The sequence below is a fragment of the Kogia breviceps genome, chromosome 5 (genome assembly GCF_026419965.1).
Source record: "Kogia breviceps isolate mKogBre1 chromosome 5, mKogBre1 haplotype 1, whole genome shotgun sequence".
Taxonomy (NCBI): Eukaryota; Metazoa; Chordata; class Mammalia; order Artiodactyla; family Physeteridae; genus Kogia; species Kogia breviceps.
The window spans coordinates 78,556,799-78,579,634 of NC_081314.1; the positions used below are offsets into that span (position 1 = coordinate 78,556,799).

The following is a 22,836-nucleotide window of genomic DNA, read 5'->3' on the forward strand; positions in this document are numbered from 1 at the left end:
AGGGTTTTAGTAGTTGGGGACTCTGAGCAATCTTAAGGTGCTAAGACTCTGAAAGAGGGAGGGGAAGTGAATTGAAAAAGGAAGAGGAAGGACATTTAAAAGATACAAGTACACTTACTCTACAATTTTCATAGCTGTCATCCTGGAGGAGTGGTCTCTGAAATATACAGAGCATTTAGAGTTAAGAAATCCATGCTTTGTTAAACCAGGAATCGCTGGTGGCCATACTTTTTTTAAAAAAAGGCTCTTTTCTCCATCGGTACCAAAGACATACCTTTCACATTTCCTTGCACCTGTCATAGGTGTCCTAGAGATGTGATGTAAGAATAGTGGAAAGTCTGTATAACTAACTTTCTCAGCCAAGTTCTTCCAGGTTTTTGCATGCAGTCAGGATATGAAATTAGCAGTTGGTATACAGGCTGTATTGGTTGGGAAATAATTTACAAGGTCCAGGTGATTAATTGTGCCATTGTTCCACAGAGAGGCATTTCAGTGTTTCTACTAGAGCCTGGGTTTTGTGAAGCTTTGCTGTTTTTGCTATGTGTGTGTGTGCTATGGAATTGATACTAAGTGCCTCTATATTAACATCTCTGAAATACTGGTGACAGGCTTTTCCCACCCCAATGAGACAAAAATTCTTTTTCACTTTCTATCACCAGTTAGAAGAAGATGGATGCACAGAATTCAGCCAAAGTCAACATGAGGAAGAGGAGGAAAGAGATACCTGGACCCAATGGGGCAGCAGAGGATGATGGAATTCCTTCAAAAATGCCACGCTGTGCAATTGTAAGTAAGGAAGAGATTTCTTTGTTGAACATTTAACCTGGCAGGAGGAGGGCAGAAACTGATATAACACTGACAATATCAACATAACAATGTAAATAATGGAAAGAATGAATAGTAACTTTCCACCAGTTGTTGGAACTCTTATGCAGATGATAATTCACAGCTCAGTTGTAAGAGCTTTACACTGGAATTGAAAAAAGAATGTTAGGAAAATTTGGAGGTTGTACATATATTAGGCAAAAGATCAAATTCAAACTAATGAAATAGAGAAATTGTAGCTCCAGGCAGTGATCTGATCTTAGCATCATCTCATGGTGTTTAGTTTTCTGTGTCTTACTGTCTTTTCTCTCATATCACTCCTCCACTCTATTACTGGTTATATCTTAGATGAGAACCTTTTTCTATTACTGCCTACCTTATGTTCCTTTATCTCTGGGATGTTATCTTTGTATTTCCTAACCACTTCCAAACCTTTGATGAAAGACCCCATTCCAGATGGCTCATCCTGTCTCAGGTTGGTACCCTTCCTGAAGCTTCCCCTAAAAAAAATATGTCAAAGAATATTTATACACAGTTGGAGTTATTATTGATATACAGTGTTGTTATGAAATCCATGTTTTAAAATCCCAGTGACAGAATTGTATGTTTCTGTATGTTTTGTACCTATATTGACCATTAGCCATTGATCCAGCTGCAGTTCCCACTGGTTACTTTTGGAGCTTCATAACCCACAAGGACTCGGACACAATTACTAGTTGTTCTAAACCAATATTCTATCTTGAGCAATAAAAGCAACTGGACTCCACAAATAGTAGGTATATGCTTCAGGCCTGATATTGATGATTATGTTGGGGGCAAGTGTATTAGTTTTCTATTGCTGTTGTAACAAATTACCACAAATTTAATGGCCTAAAACAATACAGATATATTATCTTACAGTTCTAGGGGTCACAAGGCTGAAATGGGTCTCAAAAGGCTAAAATCAAGTGTAGTTAGGGCTGGAGGTTCTAGGGGAAAGACTGTTTCCTTTCCTTTTCCAGCTTCTAGAAGTTGCCCGTATTGCTTTGCTCAGGGGCCAGCCAGCAATCACAACACTCTGACCACTGCTTCTGTCATCACATCTCCTTCTGATTCTGAATCTCCTGCCTCCTTCATTCACTTGTAAAGACCCTTGTAATTACATTGGACATACTTGGCTAATCCAGGATAATCTGTCTATCTCAAAATCCTTTAATCACATTTGCAAAGCCCCTTTTGCCATGTAACATAGTCACAGGTTCTAGAAAATAAGACGTAGACATCCTTAGGGGGCCATTATTCTTTACAGCAAGTAAACTCAGAAAATGACTCAGCAGTCAACAAAACAGCGCTTTTTTGTTTGTTTGTTTGTTTTCTGGCTGCTTTGGGTCTTTATTACTGCACGTGGGCTTTCTCTGGTTGCAGTGAGTGGGGGCTACTCTTAAATGCGGTGCACGGGCTTCTCATTGTGGTGGCTTTTCTTATTGCAGAGTGCGGGCTCTAGGCACGCGGGCTTCAGTAGCTGTGGGTCATGGGCTCTAGAGCACAGGCTCTAGTTGTGGCGTACGGGCTTAATTGCTCCACGGCATGTGGGATCTTCCTGGACCAGGGATTGCACCCATGTCCCTTACATTGGCAGGCAGATTCTTAACCAGTGTGCCACCAGGGAAGTCCCTAACAGGGCATTTTAAATTTCTGAATGTTTCTTAGAAAATTCAGGTTAAGGAGATGGTGGTGGGCACCAATTCAGCACTCTCACTTGGAGTAGGGACAAGTTATAACCAAGTAGGTAATACTCTGAGCCAATCACCATAGCCACGAATAGACCAAGGAAGGCCAATCTTAGTGGAATGGGCTCTGGGAAGACTTAAATTTCTTGGTTCTTAGAATCTGAGGAATTTCAATGCTTTAAGTTACTCTGCTTCATATATTCATGTCACAGATCAGTTAAGTGGCTTGCTACCTATTTCACATTCCTTTCTGGTACACACTGGCTATTTAACATGGGCTAATGGTCAAAGATTCACTCACCCAACAGGCTGGACTAACTCTAATGACAAGTGTCTGCTAAATAAACTTGTGTGTCATCTCCACTGTACACATGTACTTTCTATCTCTGAATCCCTTTCAACTCTGTAGCGAAAACAAACAAGGTTTTTTCTTTTTTTTATGATAGCTTTACTGAGATCATAAATCCACCCATTTAAACTGTACAATTCAATGATTTTTAATATATTCACAGAGTTGTGCTACCATCACCACAGCCAGTTTTAGAATATTTTTATCATCCCCAAAAGAAGCCCCATACCCATTAGCAGTCACTCCCCATTTCCTCCTAACCTCCCCAAGTATTTGGTAGCTGGGTTGGTAGGTCAGGATAAAATGGATGGAGGGAGAGAAAAGAGTTAAGGAGGAAAAATTAAGGGATAACTTTATGGCTAGTTTGTCTGTAAGTATAAAGAAGTTACTGAAACAGATGTTTCTAAAGGTAAAATCAAAAGGATCACAGAAATATTTATAAAGAATAGACATTTAACCTATCTTAATATTTGTCATATGTATGAATAAGTCACAGAGTACTTAAACTCTGAGGTTAATTGGCCGAAGTTCTGCTTATGGAGATAGATCTTACAATCTCATTTCAAACTACATATATTGAGAACCTCTGTGTGTCATTTGCTATGCATTGAGATGCAAAGATGCAAAGGTGGCCTTGCCCTTAAGAAGCTCATAGACAAATAGGGGAAAGATAAAAATAATTAAGATACAGTATGAAAAGGGCCAAATAGAAGTAAGTTAGAGGTACAGTGACCCTCTAGAGGAGCAACTTTGACCAACGGGTGGGGACAGTGGTTTTGGAAAAGCTTCATTGAGATTATTTCAGAGTTGAACTTTGAAGGCTAAATAGGAATTCAAGAAATGGACAAGAGATAGAGTACAACTTCAGAAGTGTGAAATAATAGTATGTTTAGCAAACTACAAGTTATATTACTGGAGCTTAAAGTTCAGAATAAGAATCTGCAATAGATAAGGTAAAGCAAGGGCCTGCTCATGAAGGATCTTGTATGCTGTGCTAAGGAATTTGAACTTTATCCTATAGGTAATATGATCAGATATACAATTTAGAAGATCATCCTGATAGCTTTGGAAAGGAACAGTTGAAACAGGGATAGACAGAAGCCACAGGACTAGTTGTGAGATTATTGTAAAGATACAGGTTAGAAATGATGAAGGGTTAAACTAAGGCAGTAGATACAGAGAGGACAAGATAAATTTTAAGTTTTTAAGAAGTGAAATAGACAATTGTTGGAAATTATCAGGATGCAGAGGATGAGAGGTCTTAAGGATGACTGCTAGGTTTCAGCCTTAGGTAGTTTGTGTAGATGGGGTGCTTCTCATTCAGATGTAAAATACAGGAAGAAGAGCTGTTTTAGGAGGAAGGCGATGAGTTTAGTACAGGTTCAACTTAGAAGGTCTATGAGGCATCCAAATAGTACTTAAATAGGTGAACTCATTGTTTACATCCATTGAAATGGCAACAGGAATCAGGGAGAATGATTGTTTTTCTTTTTCTTTCTGCTCTGTTCCTTATCCCTTCTTTCTCACACCACATGGTATTCCTCTTGAATCCAGAGCCTTTTCCTGGCATTATTGAAGTATTTGGAACTCAGGAGGGCATGTTACCATTTGTGCAGAATGTTTGGGTAAATGGGAAATGTTTCTCTGTGCCATTATGAAACTTTTTGCTGAAAAATGTTTACAAATCCTTGGAAATAGAATACATACTGGGAAGCCAATATCAAGTTCTAGTATTATATTATTTGAGTTACCTCCTCTTTCCTATTAGTAAGGACACCAGAATCTCTTCTTCTCTTTCACTAGAATTTTGAGGAGTAGTGAGTTAATATATGTGAATATAATCAGGAGAAAGTTTTTATGGAAGCAATATTGCATTCAGAAGTTCATTCATAATTTGGGAGATGATGATCATTATAAGTTTTAAGTTTTAGTTATAGTAGTATTAGTTATAATTTGCATAGACTTAGAAACTTTATATAGCATTTAGAAGCTAACCTCTTAGATTAATACAGTTTAGTTAATTTTGTTGGTATAATGAAACCTGTGTTCCATAGAATGGAAGAGAAAATGAGCTAATGTAGATTTGTTGAGTGCCTACTCATATGTGTAACATTGTGCTAGTTACTTTGCATATGCTATTTTATTTAATCCTCATAGCAACCTTATGGAGCAGGTATTACTGTCTTCCACTTTTTAAAAAAATTACTTAATTACTTAATTAATTTATTTTTGGCTGCATTGGGTCTTTTGTTGCTGCGCGCCAGCTTTCTCTGGTTGTGGTGTGCGGGCTTCTCATTGCGGTAGCTTCTCTTGTGGCGGAGCACGGGCTCTAGGCCTGCGAGCTTCAGTAGTTGTGGTGCACGGGCTCTAGGCGCACGAGCTTCACTAGTTGTGGCACGCGGGATCAGTAGTTGTGGCTTGCGGGCTCTAGAGCTCAGGCTCAGTAGTTGTGGCGCATGTTCCTAGTTGCTCTGCAGCATGTGGTATCTTCCCAGACCAGGGCTCGAGCCCATGTCCCTTGCATTGGCAGGCGGATTCTTAACCACTGTGCCACCAGGGAAGTCTCATCTTCCATTTTATAGCAGGTGAAATGAAAGCTGTAGAAGCTTGCTGTGATTTCACAGCTGTGAAGTGATAGAGCTGGGATTTAGATCTAAGTTTTTTAAGTCCTAAACCCTTGCCCTTTCATTTATACTTTGCTACCAGAGAGTCAAAAGACTTGAAAGCAGTATTATTCCATAGTATTCCTTTGAGGTTAAAATGAAGGAGGTTTGTTTTAGGAGAAGACAGGTAGAAATGCTTAGTCCTACTTTTATATAAACTTCAGCTTTAAGAGACAATGTTCTCTAACAGAGAAGAGAATAATCGGGTGTTTTAAAAAATACTACTCATTCTAACTGGAGGCAGCTCTAGAGAGTTAAAGATTTTGCTGATCTGTTTTAGCTGAAGAACCTTAGGTTTCATTCTCTATACTTAGGAGGAATCGATTCAGCACAAATTCTAGCCAGGAGGGACAGTTGCATTTGCCTTCTGCCTTGGAATGTACACAGTATACAAGGAAGATTGAAGAAACAGAGTTATGAAAGATAGGATACATAATGTATCTCTTAAAATTGAGATAAAATTCACATACATAAAGTTCACCATTTTAATATTTTAAAGTGTACAATTCAGTGGTTTTAATACTGAAAATTCACAGTGTTGTACAACCATCACCACTGTCTAATTCCAGAACATTTGTATCACCACAAAAAGAAACCCTGTACCTATTAGCAGTCATTCCGTCATTCCCCCCTTCCCTCTACTCCCTGGCAACTGCTAATCTACTTTCTCTCTCTAGGGATTTGCCTATTCTGGACATTTCATATAATCATACAATGCGTGGGCTCTTATGTCTGGCTTTATTTATTAAAATATGTATTTATTTATTTATTTTGGCTGCGCAAGGTCTTAGTTGTGGCACGTGGGATCTTTTAGTTGCAGAACGCGGGATGTTTTAGTTGCTGGCTCTTAGGTGCACCATGCGGGCTCTTAGGTGCGGCATGCATGTGGGATATAGTTTCCAGACCAGGGATTGAACCTGGGCCCCCTGCATTGGGAGCGCAGAGTCTTACCCACTGGACCACCATGGAAGTCTGTGGCTTCTTTTATTTAGCACAATGTTTTCAAGGTCCACCCAGGTGGTAGTGTTTAGTAATACTTCATTCCTTTTTATAGGTGAACCCATATAGACATACTACTTTGTTTATCCATTCATCAGTTGTTGGACATTTGGATTATTTCCGCTTTTTGGCTATTGTGAATAATGTTCTATTATTCACGTACAAGGTTTTTTTTTAAAGATATGTTTTCAGTTCTCTTGCTTATATACCTAGGAGTGTAATTTCTAGGTCATATATATCCTTTGTTTAACATTTTGAAGAACTGTTTTCCAAAGCTGTGTGCTAGTTTACATTCACAGCAGTGTACAGAGGTTCCAGTTTCTCCACATCCTTGCCATCAGTGTTGTTGCCTGTCTTTTTGCTTTTAACCATCCTAGTGGATGTGAAGCAGGGTCTCATTGTGGTTTTGATTTGCATTTCCATGATGCCTAGTATCGTTGAGCACCTTTTCATGTGTTTTTTGGCCATTAGTATATCTTTTTTGGAGAAATGTCTGGATACCTCTTTTTCCTTAACTCTTCTCTTCCCTCTTCTGCCTCCCTTCCATTCACCAGGACCTCACCCTAGATCTTTCAGTTTCTGTTAATTCTTTGTTTTTCTTCCTGGACCTATTAACTTGGCCTTCTAAAGATTAAAGTTTCTAGCTTGATCTGGGCTGAATATAGTAGTTCCATTAATCAGTAGTTCCATTAATCATTTGATGATGCTCAAATATATACATTTCCCACAACAGCTATTCCAAATATTTTGTACTTTCCTCAAGTTTTCAGTCTCATTCCAAGGTCCCTGTTCTTTATAGGGAACTTCACTTTCTTCTTTACTATACTGAGAAAATTGAGGGCATCAGAATATAAGTTTATACATCCTTCCTCCTTTACATCCAATATTATCCTTTTATCACCTTTCCTTTCTTCTGCTTTCAGAAAAATGTGATCCTAATTACTTATAGGGCCAACAGCTTCCCCCCTGCTCTCCTTTGAGGCCATTCCCTGTCATTCTTCTAGACTCTTCCTTCCTTAATTATCTGTTTTTTTCCTTCTTTTGATATTTTCAATCTCTTCGGCTCCCTTTCCTTTGTCTTAGACATGTACAGATATCCTCAACTTTTAAGAAAACCTGCTACTTGATCCTTCTGTCCCCTCTAGATACCTTTCTGTTTTTCTCATTCCCTTTATGGCTATACATCTCTAATGAGAGATTATTACTAATCTGTTTCCTTGTCTTCTAATTTTCTTAAAGGCACTGGTGTTCTGACTTTCACTAATATATTCTAGGAGGTCTCCAATAGTCATTTGAATCTCCAGATTCAAAGACTGTCAGTTCTCATTTTCTTTGATCTCCACTCCTTTTTTTTTGCGGTACGTGGGCCTCTCACTGCTGTGGCCTCTCCCGTTGCGGAGCACAGGCTCAGCGGCCATGGCTCACAGGCCCATCAGCGGCCATGGCTCACAGGCCCAGTCACTCCGCGGCATGTGGGATCTTCCCGGACCGGGGCACAAACCCACACCCCCTGCATCGGCAGGCAGATTCTCAACCACTGTGCCACCAGGGAAGCTCTCCACTCCTTTTTAAAAAACTTCTCTATTCCTGCTGATGGTACCACAGTCTTATTTTCTTCAGTTCAAAAGCTCCGTTATTATAAACTCCTCTCTCAAGTGACAGTATATTTTCTCTTTACCATGTCTACCTATTCTTCCTTCAGAGAATCTTTTAACTGTCACTCTCTCTATTCCCACTGCAATATTAACGGAAAAATCCACAAATCCATTTCTTCCTCCCTGTAATAACCTCTCAACTGATCTTTTTCTAAGTACGCAGAATAACCAGTGGTGTCCCGATAAACTGGGGGGAACAAACCTCTGACACATAGCATTTACTGATTTCTGTGGCTGATTTCAAACTACCAGCCCTCAAAATATGTGAATATTTAAAAACTGACTCCAGCACACCACTGATAATAAATTTCAGAGAACACAGTAAGGCTGTCTTTTATCTACATGTACTATTGTTAATAAGCACAATTTTTTCTATTTTATATATTTTATATTATGTATAAATATATTTATATATAAACAACTTCATTGAGATATAGTTCATATACCATTATAATTCACCTACACCTTTAGAGTGTTCAATTCAGTGGTTTTCAGAATATTCACAGACTTGTGCAACCATCATCATGATACATTTTAGAGCATTTTCATCACTGCAAAGAGAAACCCTCTACCCATCAGCAGTCACTCCCCATTTCTCCCCAACCCTTCCATCCCAGTGTAACCACTAATCTACTTTATGTCTGTAAATTTTCCTATTCTTGGACATTGCATATAAATGGAATCATACAATAAGTGGCCTTTTGTGGCTGGCTTCTTTCACTTAGCATAATTTTTTTCAGGTTCATCCATGTTGTAGCAGGTATCAGTACTGCATTCTTTTTTATGGCTGAATGGCATTTGTTTCTTGAGGTATAACTTACATACAGTAGAGTGCACAAACCTTAAATGTACAGCTCAATAAATGTTTATATATGTATACATCCATGTAATCACTGGTACACCTAGAAGACTCCCTCACGCTCCTGCTAGTCAGTATCCTCTTTCCCCAGACTTTGTTTCCTTTGTTCTCTGACTTCTATTAACCATAGATTAGCTTTGCCTGTTTTTGACCTTCATATAGATAGAATCATAGAATGTGTATTATTTTGTGACTAGCATATACTTTTAGAAACACAAATTACTGTTAGGCAACTCTTTGTGTACTGACTTCTAGAGGATAAATTGTTTTTTTCTAATTTAATCTATAGGTAAATTTCTAATAACTTCAGAAAATCACACATTTGTGTCCTTGGTCTATTCTTAACCTTTTTTTTGAAAATGTTCTAAAAAAGGATAACACACACACATCTCCTAAAAATGTTTTTCTTATAGCTTTAGCATATTTTAAACTAAGCTTATATAAGTGCTCTTTAAAAGAAATATGTTTTAATTTTAAAGCCTTATTTTAAAAATCTTTCCTTATCTGAAATCAAAACAAAACAATGTCTTCCCAGTTTCTGAATTTAGCCCAGTCACAATGTGATCTGTGTGTAATTTAAAAATCTAAGTAAACATCACTATAGCCCAACAGAAATTAAAAGAATTTTAAGGGAATATTATGAACAATTTCATGCCAAAAAATGTGACAATTTATATGAAATAGACATATTCCTAGAAAGAGACAAATTACCAAAACTGACCCAAGAAAAAAATAGGAAATCTGAGTAGACCTATGCCAAGTAAAGTATTGGATCGTCTTTAAAAAGATCTTCCTACAAAGTCAGACACAAATGACTTCACTGGTGAATTCTATCAGACATTTAAGGAAGAAATAATATCAATCCTATCCACTTACAGGGAATAGAGGAGAGAACACTTCCTAACCAATTTTATGAGGCCAGATAGCAAAGAAAGGCAAAAACAGCACAAGAAAAGAACATTATAGTTCAAAATCCCTCACAAACTTAGATGCAAAAGTTCTTAACAATATATTAACAAATTGAATCCAAGAACATATAAAAAGATTTATACAATGTGTCCAAGAAGAATTTCACTCAGGAATGCAAGGTTGGCTTAACATTCTAAAATCAATTAATCTAATACACCATAATTAATAAAATAAAAGACAAAACCAAAATATGATTGTTTCAATAATGTAGAAAAAGCATGTGACAAAATCCAATGCTAGTTCATTAAAAGACTCTCAACAGGGAATTCCCTGGTGGTCCAGTGGTTAGGACTCAACGCTTTCACTGCTGTGGCCTGGGTTTGATCCCTGGTGGGGGAACTAAGATCTCTCATAAGCCACATGGCACAGCCAAAAAAACCCACAACTCTCAACGAACTACAAAATGAAGAGAGATTTCTCAACCTGATAACGGGCATCTAAGAAAAACCTACTGCTAAGATAATACTTAGTGCTGAAAGATTGCATGCTTCTCCCTTAAGACTGGGAACAAGGCAAGGATATTTGTCTTTGCCGCCTCTATTCAGCATTGTACTAGAGGTTTACTAGTGCAATAAGGGATAATAAAAGGAAGTTAAAGCCATCCAGATTGGAAAGGAATAAGTTAAACTGTCTTTATTCACAGGCAACATAATCTCATATGTAGACAGTCCTAAGGAATCTACCAAACAAACTGCTAGAACTGATAATTGAGTTTAACAAAGCCACAGGAGATGAGTCAACTGAAATTACTCACACTGATACACATACACACATACAAATCAATTGCATTTCTATATGCTGGCAAGGAACAATCCAAAAATAAAATTAAGAAAATAGTTACAGGGCTTCCCTGGTGGCAAAGTGGTTGAGAGTCCGCCTGCCAATGCAGGGGACACGGGTTCGTGCCCCGGTCCGGGAAGATCCCACATGCCGCGGATCGGGTAGGCCTGTGCACTGTGGCCGCTGAGCATGCTCATCTGGAGCCAGTGCTCCACCACGGGAGAGGCCACAACAGTGAGAGGCCCGCGTACCGCAAAAAAAAAAAAAAAAAAATAGAAAACAGTTACAGAAGTATCAAATAGAATAAAATACTTAGGAATAGATTTAACAAAAGCTCTTAAGTAAGGCTTTCCTCTGAGGAGGAAAGAGCATACCTACATTTTTATTTCAGCATTGCCTCTGAGTAATTGCATGCAATTCATATAACTTCTCTGAACCTCATTTTCCTCATCTTTAAATTGAGGATACTAACTATTGTACTACTTGCCTCATAGGGCTGTCAATAAGAATTAGAACATATTTTTACAGTGTAAAGCATTATACAGTGATGATCATACTTAAAGCACATGGCAGCTGGCTGCCTTCCCAGTCCCATAGTTGAAGTGGTATGAAAAGGCACTTGTGAACCTTGGCAATTTCATCACATAGATCAGGGTTGGCTGTTCTGCAGTCTGGCAGAGGAGCTGTCATTCTGGACCCAGTTAGTTGGGACTATGCTTAGGTCCTCAGCCACTTTCCTCAGTCCTATCCTGAAATCACCATCAAGACATTTATCTTTCACGCCATGATTTGCCCATTTGGTAAAAGGTTGCAACTTTCACTTGTCATTTTGGAATGCTTTTATCTTTTTTCTTTTTAAGGTTATGAACTTTTAGGAAAAATTTTAATCATAGCACGTTGAATAACTGATTATTCTTTAAAGGTGACATTTTTTGAGTATTGTAGTTTATACCATTGAATTTTTCTTTTCCTTCACTTTCTTCTTCTTAAGGGCTTACGGCAGCCAGCGCCTTTTTCTGATGAAATTGAAGTAGACTTTAGTAAGCCCTATGTCAGGGTAACCATGGAAGAAGCCAGCAGAGGAACTCCTTGTAAGTAAATGACGAATTATTTTGTTGTTTTACTATTGTTTTTAGCATTCAATTGTACTTATCAAATGTACACCTACTCATATATTCTTCCCTCAGTTTACATGTAAAAGCTACTTGAGAGAGGGGTTCCTCCCATCTCACTTGCTGTTCTATTTGGGAGGATAACTGTACTCCACAAAATTTCATTTATATTGTATACTAATTTCCCAGTATTTTGTCACAGTTGTGAGATACAGTGGTACACACTTTTTTGGGGGACTGTTATCATCACAGCTGTGAGGTGAGATATAGAGGAGCAGAGACAATAAGATATTATCCTGAGCTGGTTTATAATCTTGTCTGTTTTTACAAAGGTCCAAATAATATGTCAGACTGTCACATTTTTAATAGCCTTCAGGATTTCCCACTAAGTTTTCCTTTCTGTCAGTCAGTACACTAGCTATGATGCTGCTGACTTATAGATGACAAAACTATCCTAAGTTGGGAGATGCTTATCACTTAATTTTATCTTTATTGATATTATAGTTTTCCAGGTTTTTTAAAAAAAGACTGGCTTTATTATTTTCAAAGTCCATACTCCATTTGTATACTTAGTTTACATTATTAAGTAGCAATTTCTGGCCTCATAAATTATTAATATGTATTCCAGATAGTTTTGGGCAGTTGGTTTTAGGGATCATCATAAATAGAAACTTCCACGAGCATTTGTTTTGAATACAAAGTCCTATAGGCATCTGTTCTTACTTCTCTGTAAATTCTCCATTTCTCCTTTTTTTCCCAATCCTTTTTCATTTCTTTTGATTACTGTGGTAAGTGTTTACTCTGTAAATGTAGGGCTGGACTCGACCCAGGAAAGCACTAGGGAATAAGAGGTAGTTATAGCCACAAATCTATACATTTTCAGTATATAGAAGATATTTGTAGTTGCTTCTTAATTGTGTTAGTATGTTTACTCTCTGTTGTAACTTAGGGGTACTGAAATATGAATAGAAATGAATGCTGGACAATGTTAGGCTAGGGGTCCCAATACCCCTTGGCTATATTTTGGCTATATGGAGCATGGTTTTGGGGTCCTCAAAATTCCAGAGAATGCTTTCCTTTTGCAAAAGTGTTTAGATATAGCTCATGTTGATCACAATCCTTCTGATTTATGAGGTGATTTTTTTGGGTTTGGCTCCTCTTACTTCAGTAATAGGCAAGCTAATGGGGCAGAGTAAAACGACAACAAGGAAAGACAGGCTTTATGTAACAGTGTAGTGGTGGCAGGTCAGACTTCAAAATGCCACTAGACAGTTCAAGGATCACATTCAGATGTGATAGTAGAGCCTGTTGAGGGCAAGAACTTTCCATATAATTTCTAATGACACACATTCAGAATGCACTACCTCACTCAGCTCTGATCACACTAGTTATATTAGCCACCTTGTTGCTAATATAGCCACATACCATTTGTGGTAGGAAAAATGTATGTATGTATATGTATACTGTTTCCAAGTTTTGCAACTTATAATTAACAAACACTAATAAATTAATTTCTAAATTTTAGAATAGTAGAATTTTATAAGTAAGTCATTTATGAGATATACTTTATACACTCTTCATTATATACATGAATATAGGTCCATAGAAACTAAGAAGTGAAACAGTAAAACAAATAATTAGTGATAGAATTGAAGCTAAAAACCTAAGTTTTTCCATCTTTGTGTTCTTTTCATCCTGGAGTGGAGCTATTCTTTATACAGACATTAGTTATAAATAATAGAAGGCTTATCAGCAAGCTGATTGAATTTTGGGTGGAACAAATAGTCACAAATTGGCCTGTAAAATTTGCCAGTCTAACTTGACCTCTGTTTTTTCCTTTATCTTATTCTGTCTGTTCAGTTTTATGTTAAATAACCAAGTAAGTGACTGTCTTCATGCCAGGGCCAGACAAGGAATAAACAAATAAAGAATCTACACGTGCCATATAGTTAGTGAATTTTAAACCAATAACTGGTTCGAGGGGGCATCCCTCCCGCTGCCCCCAGGTTTTCACTTAGGGAGGTTGAGGGAGTACAGGAGGGAAGTTTGTGTAATCTTGGAGTAAACTCACTACTTAGAGATAAAAGGAATATGGCTTGAGAGATGAGAAGATCATCATTTTTTAGAAGATGGAAAAAAAACCAGCAGCATGTTCTCTTGGAGAAAGGAAGAAAAAGGCAAAGTCTGAAGGGCAGTGGAAATCTGTTAAAGATGAATGTTTCAGTGGTAGCTATTTGAGAGAATATATCAAAAGAGATAATAAATTGAAACCCAGGTCTCTTCTGCTTAAAGGAGAACATCTAGTTACTTAGTCTAGCATTAGTTAAAAGACTATAATTTGTAACCCAAATCAAGACTATTTTGGGGAATGAAAGCAGTTGCTCTTGATAGTGTGCTGGAACAACAGATATAAATCAGAGGATATAAGTCATCCTGACCAATAGCCACTTGGTAAAAGAATGGATAACGCATGCTTTCTCCCCAGATTTTTGGTTCAACAGTGGCCCCTTCTGGTCATTTGGTTAATATACAAGCCTGGGTTTGCCAAAGACTTGGTTAAGTCTTGGGGAATTGAGAGGTTGGGAAGCTGGGGAAATGCTAAGAGGGCAAGAGGCACATCAGGGATTGGTCCAAGAAAGGGTTCAGAGGTGGCTTGGCCTAATATGGGATGTTTAACTGCTGGCAAATAGCCACTTAATCAACAGTGTCTGTGCCATTGCCACTATCCAGGAAATGTGTTTACTGAGCTAAATCTCCCTCCTCTCACTTTGCCCTTGGTGTAGAAACAACACTACAATATTCTCAAATTTTATATTCTATCGTTTGTCTTTTAGGATCAAATAAAGTGAGATCATAGACACTCTGGACTTGTTTAGGAAAGATAGAAGTATATTAGTTACTTCATGGTCATGATTTCTAGGATGTAGAAGAGAGATTATATTACTCAGGTTTGGTTTTGTTTTATAGATGAGGAAACTGAGGCTTAAAGAGATTAAGATTACAAAGGAATGAGGCTGGTTGGCAAGCTTGGGCTATAATTTTTCTGACTCTTTAAATCCATCATATTATTTCTCAGTTTTTCATTGTATTGGTGTATTTATTTTATTTAAAATTTTTATTTCCTATATTATAAAATTAGTACATTCCCATGGCCTAACATTCATAAAGTACAAAAAAGACACAGAGTGAAATGACTTCCTCTCACTACTGTCTCACAGCCACCTAGTATCCCTTTTACAGGTAACCAGTATTGCCAATTTCTTATTTATTTATTTATTTATTTATTTATTTATGCCTGCAATGGGTCTTTGTTGCTGTGTGCGGGCTTTCTCTAGTTGTGGCTAGTGAGGGCTACTTTTCATCGCAGTGCACAGGCTTCTCATTGCGGTGACTTCTCTTGTTGCAGATCACAGGCTCTAGACGCGTGGGCTTCAGTAGTTGTGGCTCGCAGGCTCTAGATCGCAGGCTCAGTAGTTGTGGCACACAGACCTAGTTGCTCCATGGCATGTGGGATCCTCCCTGACCAGGGCTCGAACCCATGTCCCCTCCATTGGTAGGCAGATTCCTAACCACTGTGCCACCAGGGAAGCCCAGTATTACCAATTTCTTGTGGATATATAAGCAAATGATATATAAATCTTCCTACACTTTTAGTGGGTGGATTATGTCATATTCAGTCTTCCATTGAAGTTTAGGTTGTTTCCAAACTTTTGCTATTACCAACAGTGCTGCAATCAATCATGCAATCTGCATACATATTTACAAACATATCTGTGAGGTAAATTCCTAGAATTGGAATAACTGGGCCAAAGGATATAAACATTTGTCATTTGTCTTTTCACAGATATTGCCTAATTGCCTTCCTTAAGAGTTGTACCAATTTATACTTCTGTCAGCAGTGTATAATTTCTCAGTTTAAAAGCAACTTTTTTTATGGATAAAGCTATCTATAAAGAAAAGTCCATAAACCTCCTGAGAACCAGTTTCCTCCCCCTTGATTCACTGTCCTCAAGGCAGGAAGGAGATGTATCTTATCCTTACCTTCAGTATGGTGTATTTGATGAGGCTCTGGCCCTTCTTTCGAAGAATGATGTAGATGTTCCTACTCTTATTTTCTGCTGCTACAGTGAAACAGCTCTTCCTTTATTCAAGTAGTGGAAATATGTTACTAGGACTCATTAGGTTTATCATTTGAAGCATGATGAACCATTATATCAATTTCATTCTCAGTGTGTTTATTTGTCTTTGGAATTAGGCTTGTACCCCAAGAGATCATTTCCTCCTTTTCTTTCATAGTCCACTACCACTGAAAATAAATTAACAATCAGTTCTCTGTTATTCTCACTAATGGACAGGGGAAGATGAAAGGCTCTAATATAAAGTCCTAAAATATTTATATTTGATTTTCAAATACCTGGTATATCACCCTCTACTGAGAAAGTGTAACATGCTCACTATCAAGGAGAAATGCTTGAAGGAACTCCATCTGTTATCACAGAGTAGTTATTAAGGGTGAATCTGGGACTGTGAAGCAATCTCACCCCTCTGCATCACTCTTTACTTTCAAAGCAAAGTATTTTATTTTCAAAGCAAAGCATTAATTGTTAGTAATCAAGGCAGCTTGAAAAAGAGAGAGCAGGCAGCCAGAGCATAGTTTAATTATACTCTGTTTAAACATAACTGAAGTTTAAACATAAAGCAAAGGTGAAGATTTTGAAATTTCAGATATAGCTCTTATATAACTCTTCCCTTCACTTCTAAAATAACTTTAAGAAAAAGCAATCATGAAATCCAATTACCTGAGCAGTTTGGTACAACCAGGCTAACAAAGACAGTTAGTGGATATGATGCCAAGAGTGTCTTTGTAGTCAAGGAAGCCTGTGATGTTATTCCTCACAACCCCAAAGTACCCCAAATTAAGGTGAATATCCAGAGAACACCTTAAAAGGGAGCTATACAGTGGTGGAACTGTCACATAGTGCCATTTTCATTTGTTAAATATGAGGTATTGAATCAATGTATTTCTGTGATAAATTCTTTCCTCTGGATTTAGGTGAACGGCCTGTGAGAGTTTATGCAGATGGAATATTTGACTTATTTCATTCTGGTCATGCCCGGGCTCTGATGCAAGCAAAGAACCTTTTCCCTAATACATATCTTATTGTGGGAGGTAAGAAAACATCTGATGATTTTAGGTCCTGTCCAGAAAAAAATTATGGTAGCCTCTTTTCTCCTATCTTTATAACCCAAATACATTGCCTCTTACGTTGGTTTTCAAATGAGAGATATAGTGCAGCCTCTTTAAAATGTGAAATATATGAAGAACATGAAGTATATAAAACCTGAACTGTATAGACCTGGAGATAGAAGCTCTAAGCTCATTGACTTGAGACGTCCAGGATTTATTTTGCTGCTTTTGGCTGGGTTTCTGCAGTCTGACCCCCAGTGGGGGCAGGGGTGGTCGGAATAGCATTAAGAATAAATGCTACTTAAGAAGAGCATTTGCTTTAGATTTCAGTTTATCATTCTGAGTCAACTGAAGTACAAAAGTCTGCTAAGCTAATGTTATGTGGTCCAGTCCAGTCTAATAAAAGTATAATAGGAAAACATTTTTTAAAACTGTTAATTGATACAGAGATGCACAGTAGTTTCATTTCAAAGCCAAAGATCTTAGTCCTCCGTTGTATCCGCTCCTCTCCAAAGTGTGAACATATTTAGTGAATGTGGCTCCTGAAGGTGTATCTTGGATTAGGAAAATCATTGTTATCCAGACTGAGCTACATCCAGAAGACTCTTATCCAGGCTGTGGAGATTGGTTATGAGAGGTTGGGAAATGAGAGGTTGATGATTGAGGAGTGGTTAAGCAGAGGGGACTTTGACTTACAGCCTTACGTTGTGGTGAACTCAGTTTGCAGTGATGAGCTAACACACAACTTCAAAGGCTTCACCGTGATGAATGAAAATGAGCGCTATGATGCAGTGCAGCACTGCCGCTATGTGGACGAGGTGGTGAGGAATGCCCCCTGGACCCTGACACCAGAGTTCCTGGCAGAACACCGGGTAAGAAACTGAGCACATGTTTCCATTCCCTGTTCTGGAATTTCCTCAACTTTCAAGACTTCTGGTACTATGGCTAAGGCTAGTTTTCCACTAGCCTTATTTTACTTCTATCTTCTATGTAAATTTCACATAGAAGAGGTAACAGTGTTATTACTTCTAATAATAGTCATCCCTGACATTTTTCTTGGGTTTGATGGTTTACAAGCACTTTTGCATCCATTGTATTTCATTTGTTCCCCACAAAAATCCTATTGGGTAGTTATTAGTTATTTCCACTTTACATATGAGAACAGGGCCAGAGAGGTCAAATAACCAGGTCACACTCTAGCAGGTCTAGAAATTGAACTCTTCAGGGCTTCCCTGGTAGCACAGTGGTTGGGAATCCACCTGCCAATGCAGGGGACATGGGTTCGGGCCCTGTTCCAGGAAGGTCCCACATGCTGAAGAGCAGCTGGACCTGTGCGCCACAACTACTGAGCCTGCGCACCATAACTACTGAAGCCTGTGCACCTAGAGCCCGTGCTCTGCAACGAGAAGCCACCGCATTGAGAAGCCCATGCACCACAATGAAGAGTAGTCCCCACTCGCCACAACTAGAGAAAGCCTGCATGCAGCAACAAAGACCCAACGCAGCCAAGAATAAATGATTTAAAAAAAAATCTGGGGGCTTCCCTGATGGCGCAGTGGTTGGGAGTCCGCCTGCTGATGCAGGGGATAGGGGTTTGTGTCCCGGTCCGGGAGGATCCCACATGCCGCGGAGCGGCTGGGCCCGTGGGCCATGGCCTCTGAGCCTGCGCCTCCAGAGCCTGTGCTCTGCAATGGGAGAGGCCACAACAGTGAGAGGCCTGCGTACAGACCGAAAAAAAAAATCTTATAAAAAAAAAAGAAATTGAACTCTTCAGTCATGTGAGTCTGTCGCACCCCCCCCCCATTATAGGCATATCCATCCTCACAGCATACCGGTCTTTTTAGAGTATACACAGCCCCAGACATGCTCTCAAGGAGTTCATATTCTAGAAAATAAGATATATAAACATAGACTTCTCTTGTATTGACTTAAATTTAGTTTCAAGACTTTTGATTTCAGGCTAGAATTATGTGGGATCAGAAACCAGGGAGGTTTCTCACTTTTTCTCAGTGAGTTGGTATTATAAAAAACCCTTATCTCCTTTTTATTTTCCCACATTAAAGCAACAGGTTTCCTACAAAAGAGGGGTTTATAGCTGAGAAGAATTTATCAGGTCACATTGGAGGCCCTCGAACTTGAGGAACCAGCAAGCATATTGTCAGTTCTCTTACAGTGGTGTGTAGAATGTTGAAGGTGAATTGTTCAATGAGGCAGGAAAGAACAAAAGTAGCCAAAGTGCTTCAAAAGCAGTAGTTGGGTAGGCCTGAAGCTAAGGGATATTTGTTACAACTATTTAGGATTAGGACAGAACTTTTATAGTTCTCTAGCTTTACTGCTTCAACATTTAGCAGCCAATGGTACCAAGGGTGATGAGCAAGATTATTCTCAGCAACATAGCCAGGCAAGCCCAGGCAGAAGAGGTTAGAGGAACTTCCATATTCCCTTTTCTCCTTGTTAGCAGTGTATCCTCAACCATGAGTCTTGCTTGCTCACCATTCTTATTTTCAATTTGCTGCCTATGGATCCCTGACAAGTTGTTCATGGGTAATTGAGATGTTAGCTGAGAGTCCCTGACATAGTCCTGATGAGCGTACTTCACATTACAGTTGCTTCTGGGAGCTGGTGTGGTGGTGTTAGCAATTGTATTAGCAAAGGGCATATGGCTTATTCAGGAAGGAGTAAATGAGTGAGGTTTAGAAAGATTATTGATCCCAGTGTGATAGGTATTGACAGTAGTAAAGTAATAGATCTGAGACTTAAAGGTCTTTTATGGCCTTGGGCTTTGCATTTCTCAGGAGTACAGATGTATCTATTCTAGTAAAAGCACTCTTGGTTGCTATTTTTATATTCCCACTCATCTCATGGACTGAGAGAGAAACCAGTTAACAAAGAAGTGACCTCTTTCTCATATTTTTAGAAACCCTATTTGACCCATCCTTGTAGACCCAGGAGGGTGGGGAGATTTCCTTTCTTCTTTCCTTGATTCCACCCACTAACTAGCATACCAGAAAATCCTCTAGGCCTATTTACCACAGCATGGTGACTGGTATACAGTGTGAGGGAAGCACTTCCAGTAAACCAGGAGGAATAGCTAAAAAAGAAACTGGCTAGCTTCATGTTTATGATGTACGAATAATTAGGTTGGGTGGCTTGTGAATGAATCGTGGAATTTATGAGCAAAGCAAAGAGAGATAAAGAGAAAAGTTCATTTGCGGCCTCACCTCTCCTTGTGGTCCTTTTTCTGGGCCTGAGAGTGTCTACTGGTTCTTTCTGAATGGCAGTTATGCTGGGTTTTAAATGATGTTTCCTTACTTTCAGATTGATTTTGTAGCCCATGATGACATCCCTTACTCTTCTGCTGGGAGTGATGATGTTTATAAGCACATCAAGGAAGCAGGTGAGTAAGTTGATGTTCATCCTCATTTTATGGAGTTTTAGGGGCAGTGACAGAGATTCAACCACATCACTACTTTACAAAGGAAAGTTTATACAGTGAGAACTTTAACATCCAGTTTCAGGTCACACTTTGGTTAAGAGGTTAAGGTGAGCATAGCTTCATATCCATCAATTCTCAGTCTAAACATCTACTTTTGATATCTCTTTTAATTTCAGTAAACCCTTCTCCAGCCCCATATTTTTCTTAACATTAGGGCCTTTCCTTACTCCTAACCTATGATTCAGTGTTCCTTCTGTATGTCAGTATCTCCAGACTTTACTTAGTAATAACAGACTCAGCTTTATGAGGAAAGAAAAGGAATGTGGCTCCCAGTTTCCATCTAGTCCTACTGCCTGAGCTAATCAGAATGTCACAGTGTTTGTATGTGTTCTTGGGTTAGGCATGTTTGCTCCAACACAGAGGACAGAAGGTATCTCCACATCAGACATCATCACCCGAATTGTCCGCGACTATGATGTATATGCCAGACGGAACCTACAGAGGGGCTACACGGCAAAGGAACTCAATGTCAGCTTTATCAATGTGAGTTCCAACCTTATCCTAGAGATCCCTGGCCCTATAGGACATGTTGCCTCTCACTTCATCTAAGTTAAACTTGCTTTTCAGTCTGCTGTTATTATCACCTCCAAAAGCTCAGTGGATACCTCTTTGCACATAACGATATGCCAAGCTGTTTACAAAGAGCATATGGATGTATCTAGAGGCATTTTCTGCCTTTATGAGCTAGTATCAACACATCGATATAAGGACATACAGCCAATTAAATAAATAAGAATGTGGAACTTACAAAGTATAGTACTTATATCAAATATATTTAAAACAGTGGTTCTTAACCTTTGCTCTTTTTGACTGGATGGTCTTTGCAAATCTGGTGAAAGCTGTGGATCCTCTCCCTGTGTGCATAGTAACACACAACATTTTGCATGCAATTTCTCAAGGCACATGAACCTAACTTTTAAAATTTGATTTATGAAAGCAAGTTTATCTTAGCTTAATACTGCCCTTTGGAAACAAACTGCTATACATTTTGTATATAAATTATACCTCAATAAAGTTGATTTAAAAAGAAGAAGAAAGCTGCTAACTGTATCTTCTTCATAAGTAGTTTACCATGCTCCCTCACTTGCTCCCAGCTCTGTGAATTATGAATAGGTGAAATGGTTTCATTTAAATAGGATTTATCTATTCAGGTAAACCCTAGCTGTTGTTAACAATCTAGCTGTTGTTATACTGCAGAATCTATCTTTAGATGTTTAAGAATCCTAAACATATTTGCCTTCCCCTTCCCCTTCCCCTTTATGATCTGGAAATGAGAATAGTTTTCATTTGGCTAAAGACTCCTCCCCTCCCCTCCCTTTGGGAGGGTTCATACCATTTTCCCTTATCTTTAGGGAAGCCTGTAGGACCAAAGAGTATCATCCTTATTCTGCAAATGAGCAAACAGACCTCCAAATATTAAAAAATAAAAAAAACAACTCCTCTATAATCATAGAATAAGCCACTGATGGAGGAAAAAAAATTCAATACAATAGCTGAATTACTTAAGTAAAAGGTCCACTATTTCCTTTTTTAAACTGTTACAGTTGGCTTATTGTTGGCAATGTTGTGCAGTGATCTTGTTGCTCTCTCCCTATACATCTCCATCTAGAATGGGGTTTGGGTTTTGTTGGGCATGTTTATCTTCCAAGTTTATGTTTCGTCTTAAAAAAATCTGACTTCGTTTGGTATGTGCCTGTCTGTTACTGATCTTACACTATACATTTAGTTTGGTCCTGGGCTCTACAATCTTAGAATTATTACACTTTTGTATAAGATGACCATCCAGAGCATATCTTATCTGTTATTATTCTGGAGAAGTATGGGATAGATTAAAGTGAAATTCTCAAGACTGAAAGGAGTGTCAGTAGGGTGCCAAACCAAGTCTTTTCCTTCCCCTTAGTATGGAAGGTCAGAATGAGTATTATTTCTCAGAGCAGTTATTTCTTTATCCAGGAGAAGAAATACCACTTGCAGGAGCGAGTTGACAAAGTAAAGAAGAAAGTGAAAGATGTGGAGGAAAAGTCAAAAGAATTTGTTCAGAAGGTAGAAGAAAAAAGCATTGACCTCATTCAGAAATGGGAGGAGAAATCCCGAGAATTCATTGGAAGTTTCCTGGAAATGTTTGGTCCAGAAGGAGCGCTGGTATGTTCTTTCTTGCTGGACAATTTAGGGAAATTCAGGAAAATCTAGGGAATTCTCATGCTGTGGAAGGAATTATAGAATCCTTGAGCA

General features: G+C 38.5%; 1 protein-coding gene across 2 annotated transcripts in view; it reads left to right on the forward strand.

Moving 5' to 3' along the window:
• PCYT1A (phosphate cytidylyltransferase 1A, choline) overlaps positions 1-22,836 on the forward strand; it is a 44,143-nt gene that overhangs the window by 16,001 nt on the left and 5,306 nt on the right. For both annotated transcript variants that reach the window (XM_059065237.2, XM_067034324.1), the window contains 7 exons: positions 660-786; positions 11,800-11,899; positions 16,974-17,090; positions 17,829-17,980; positions 20,427-20,505; positions 20,945-21,087; positions 22,558-22,746. In XM_059065237.2, coding sequence (XP_058921220.1) covers positions 670-786; positions 11,800-11,899; positions 16,974-17,090; positions 17,829-17,980; positions 20,427-20,505; positions 20,945-21,087; positions 22,558-22,746 — 897 coding nt within the window. In that variant the 5' untranslated portion in view covers positions 660-669. The remainder of the gene's footprint in view (positions 1-659; positions 787-11,799; positions 11,900-16,973; positions 17,091-17,828; positions 17,981-20,426; positions 20,506-20,944; positions 21,088-22,557; positions 22,747-22,836) is intronic.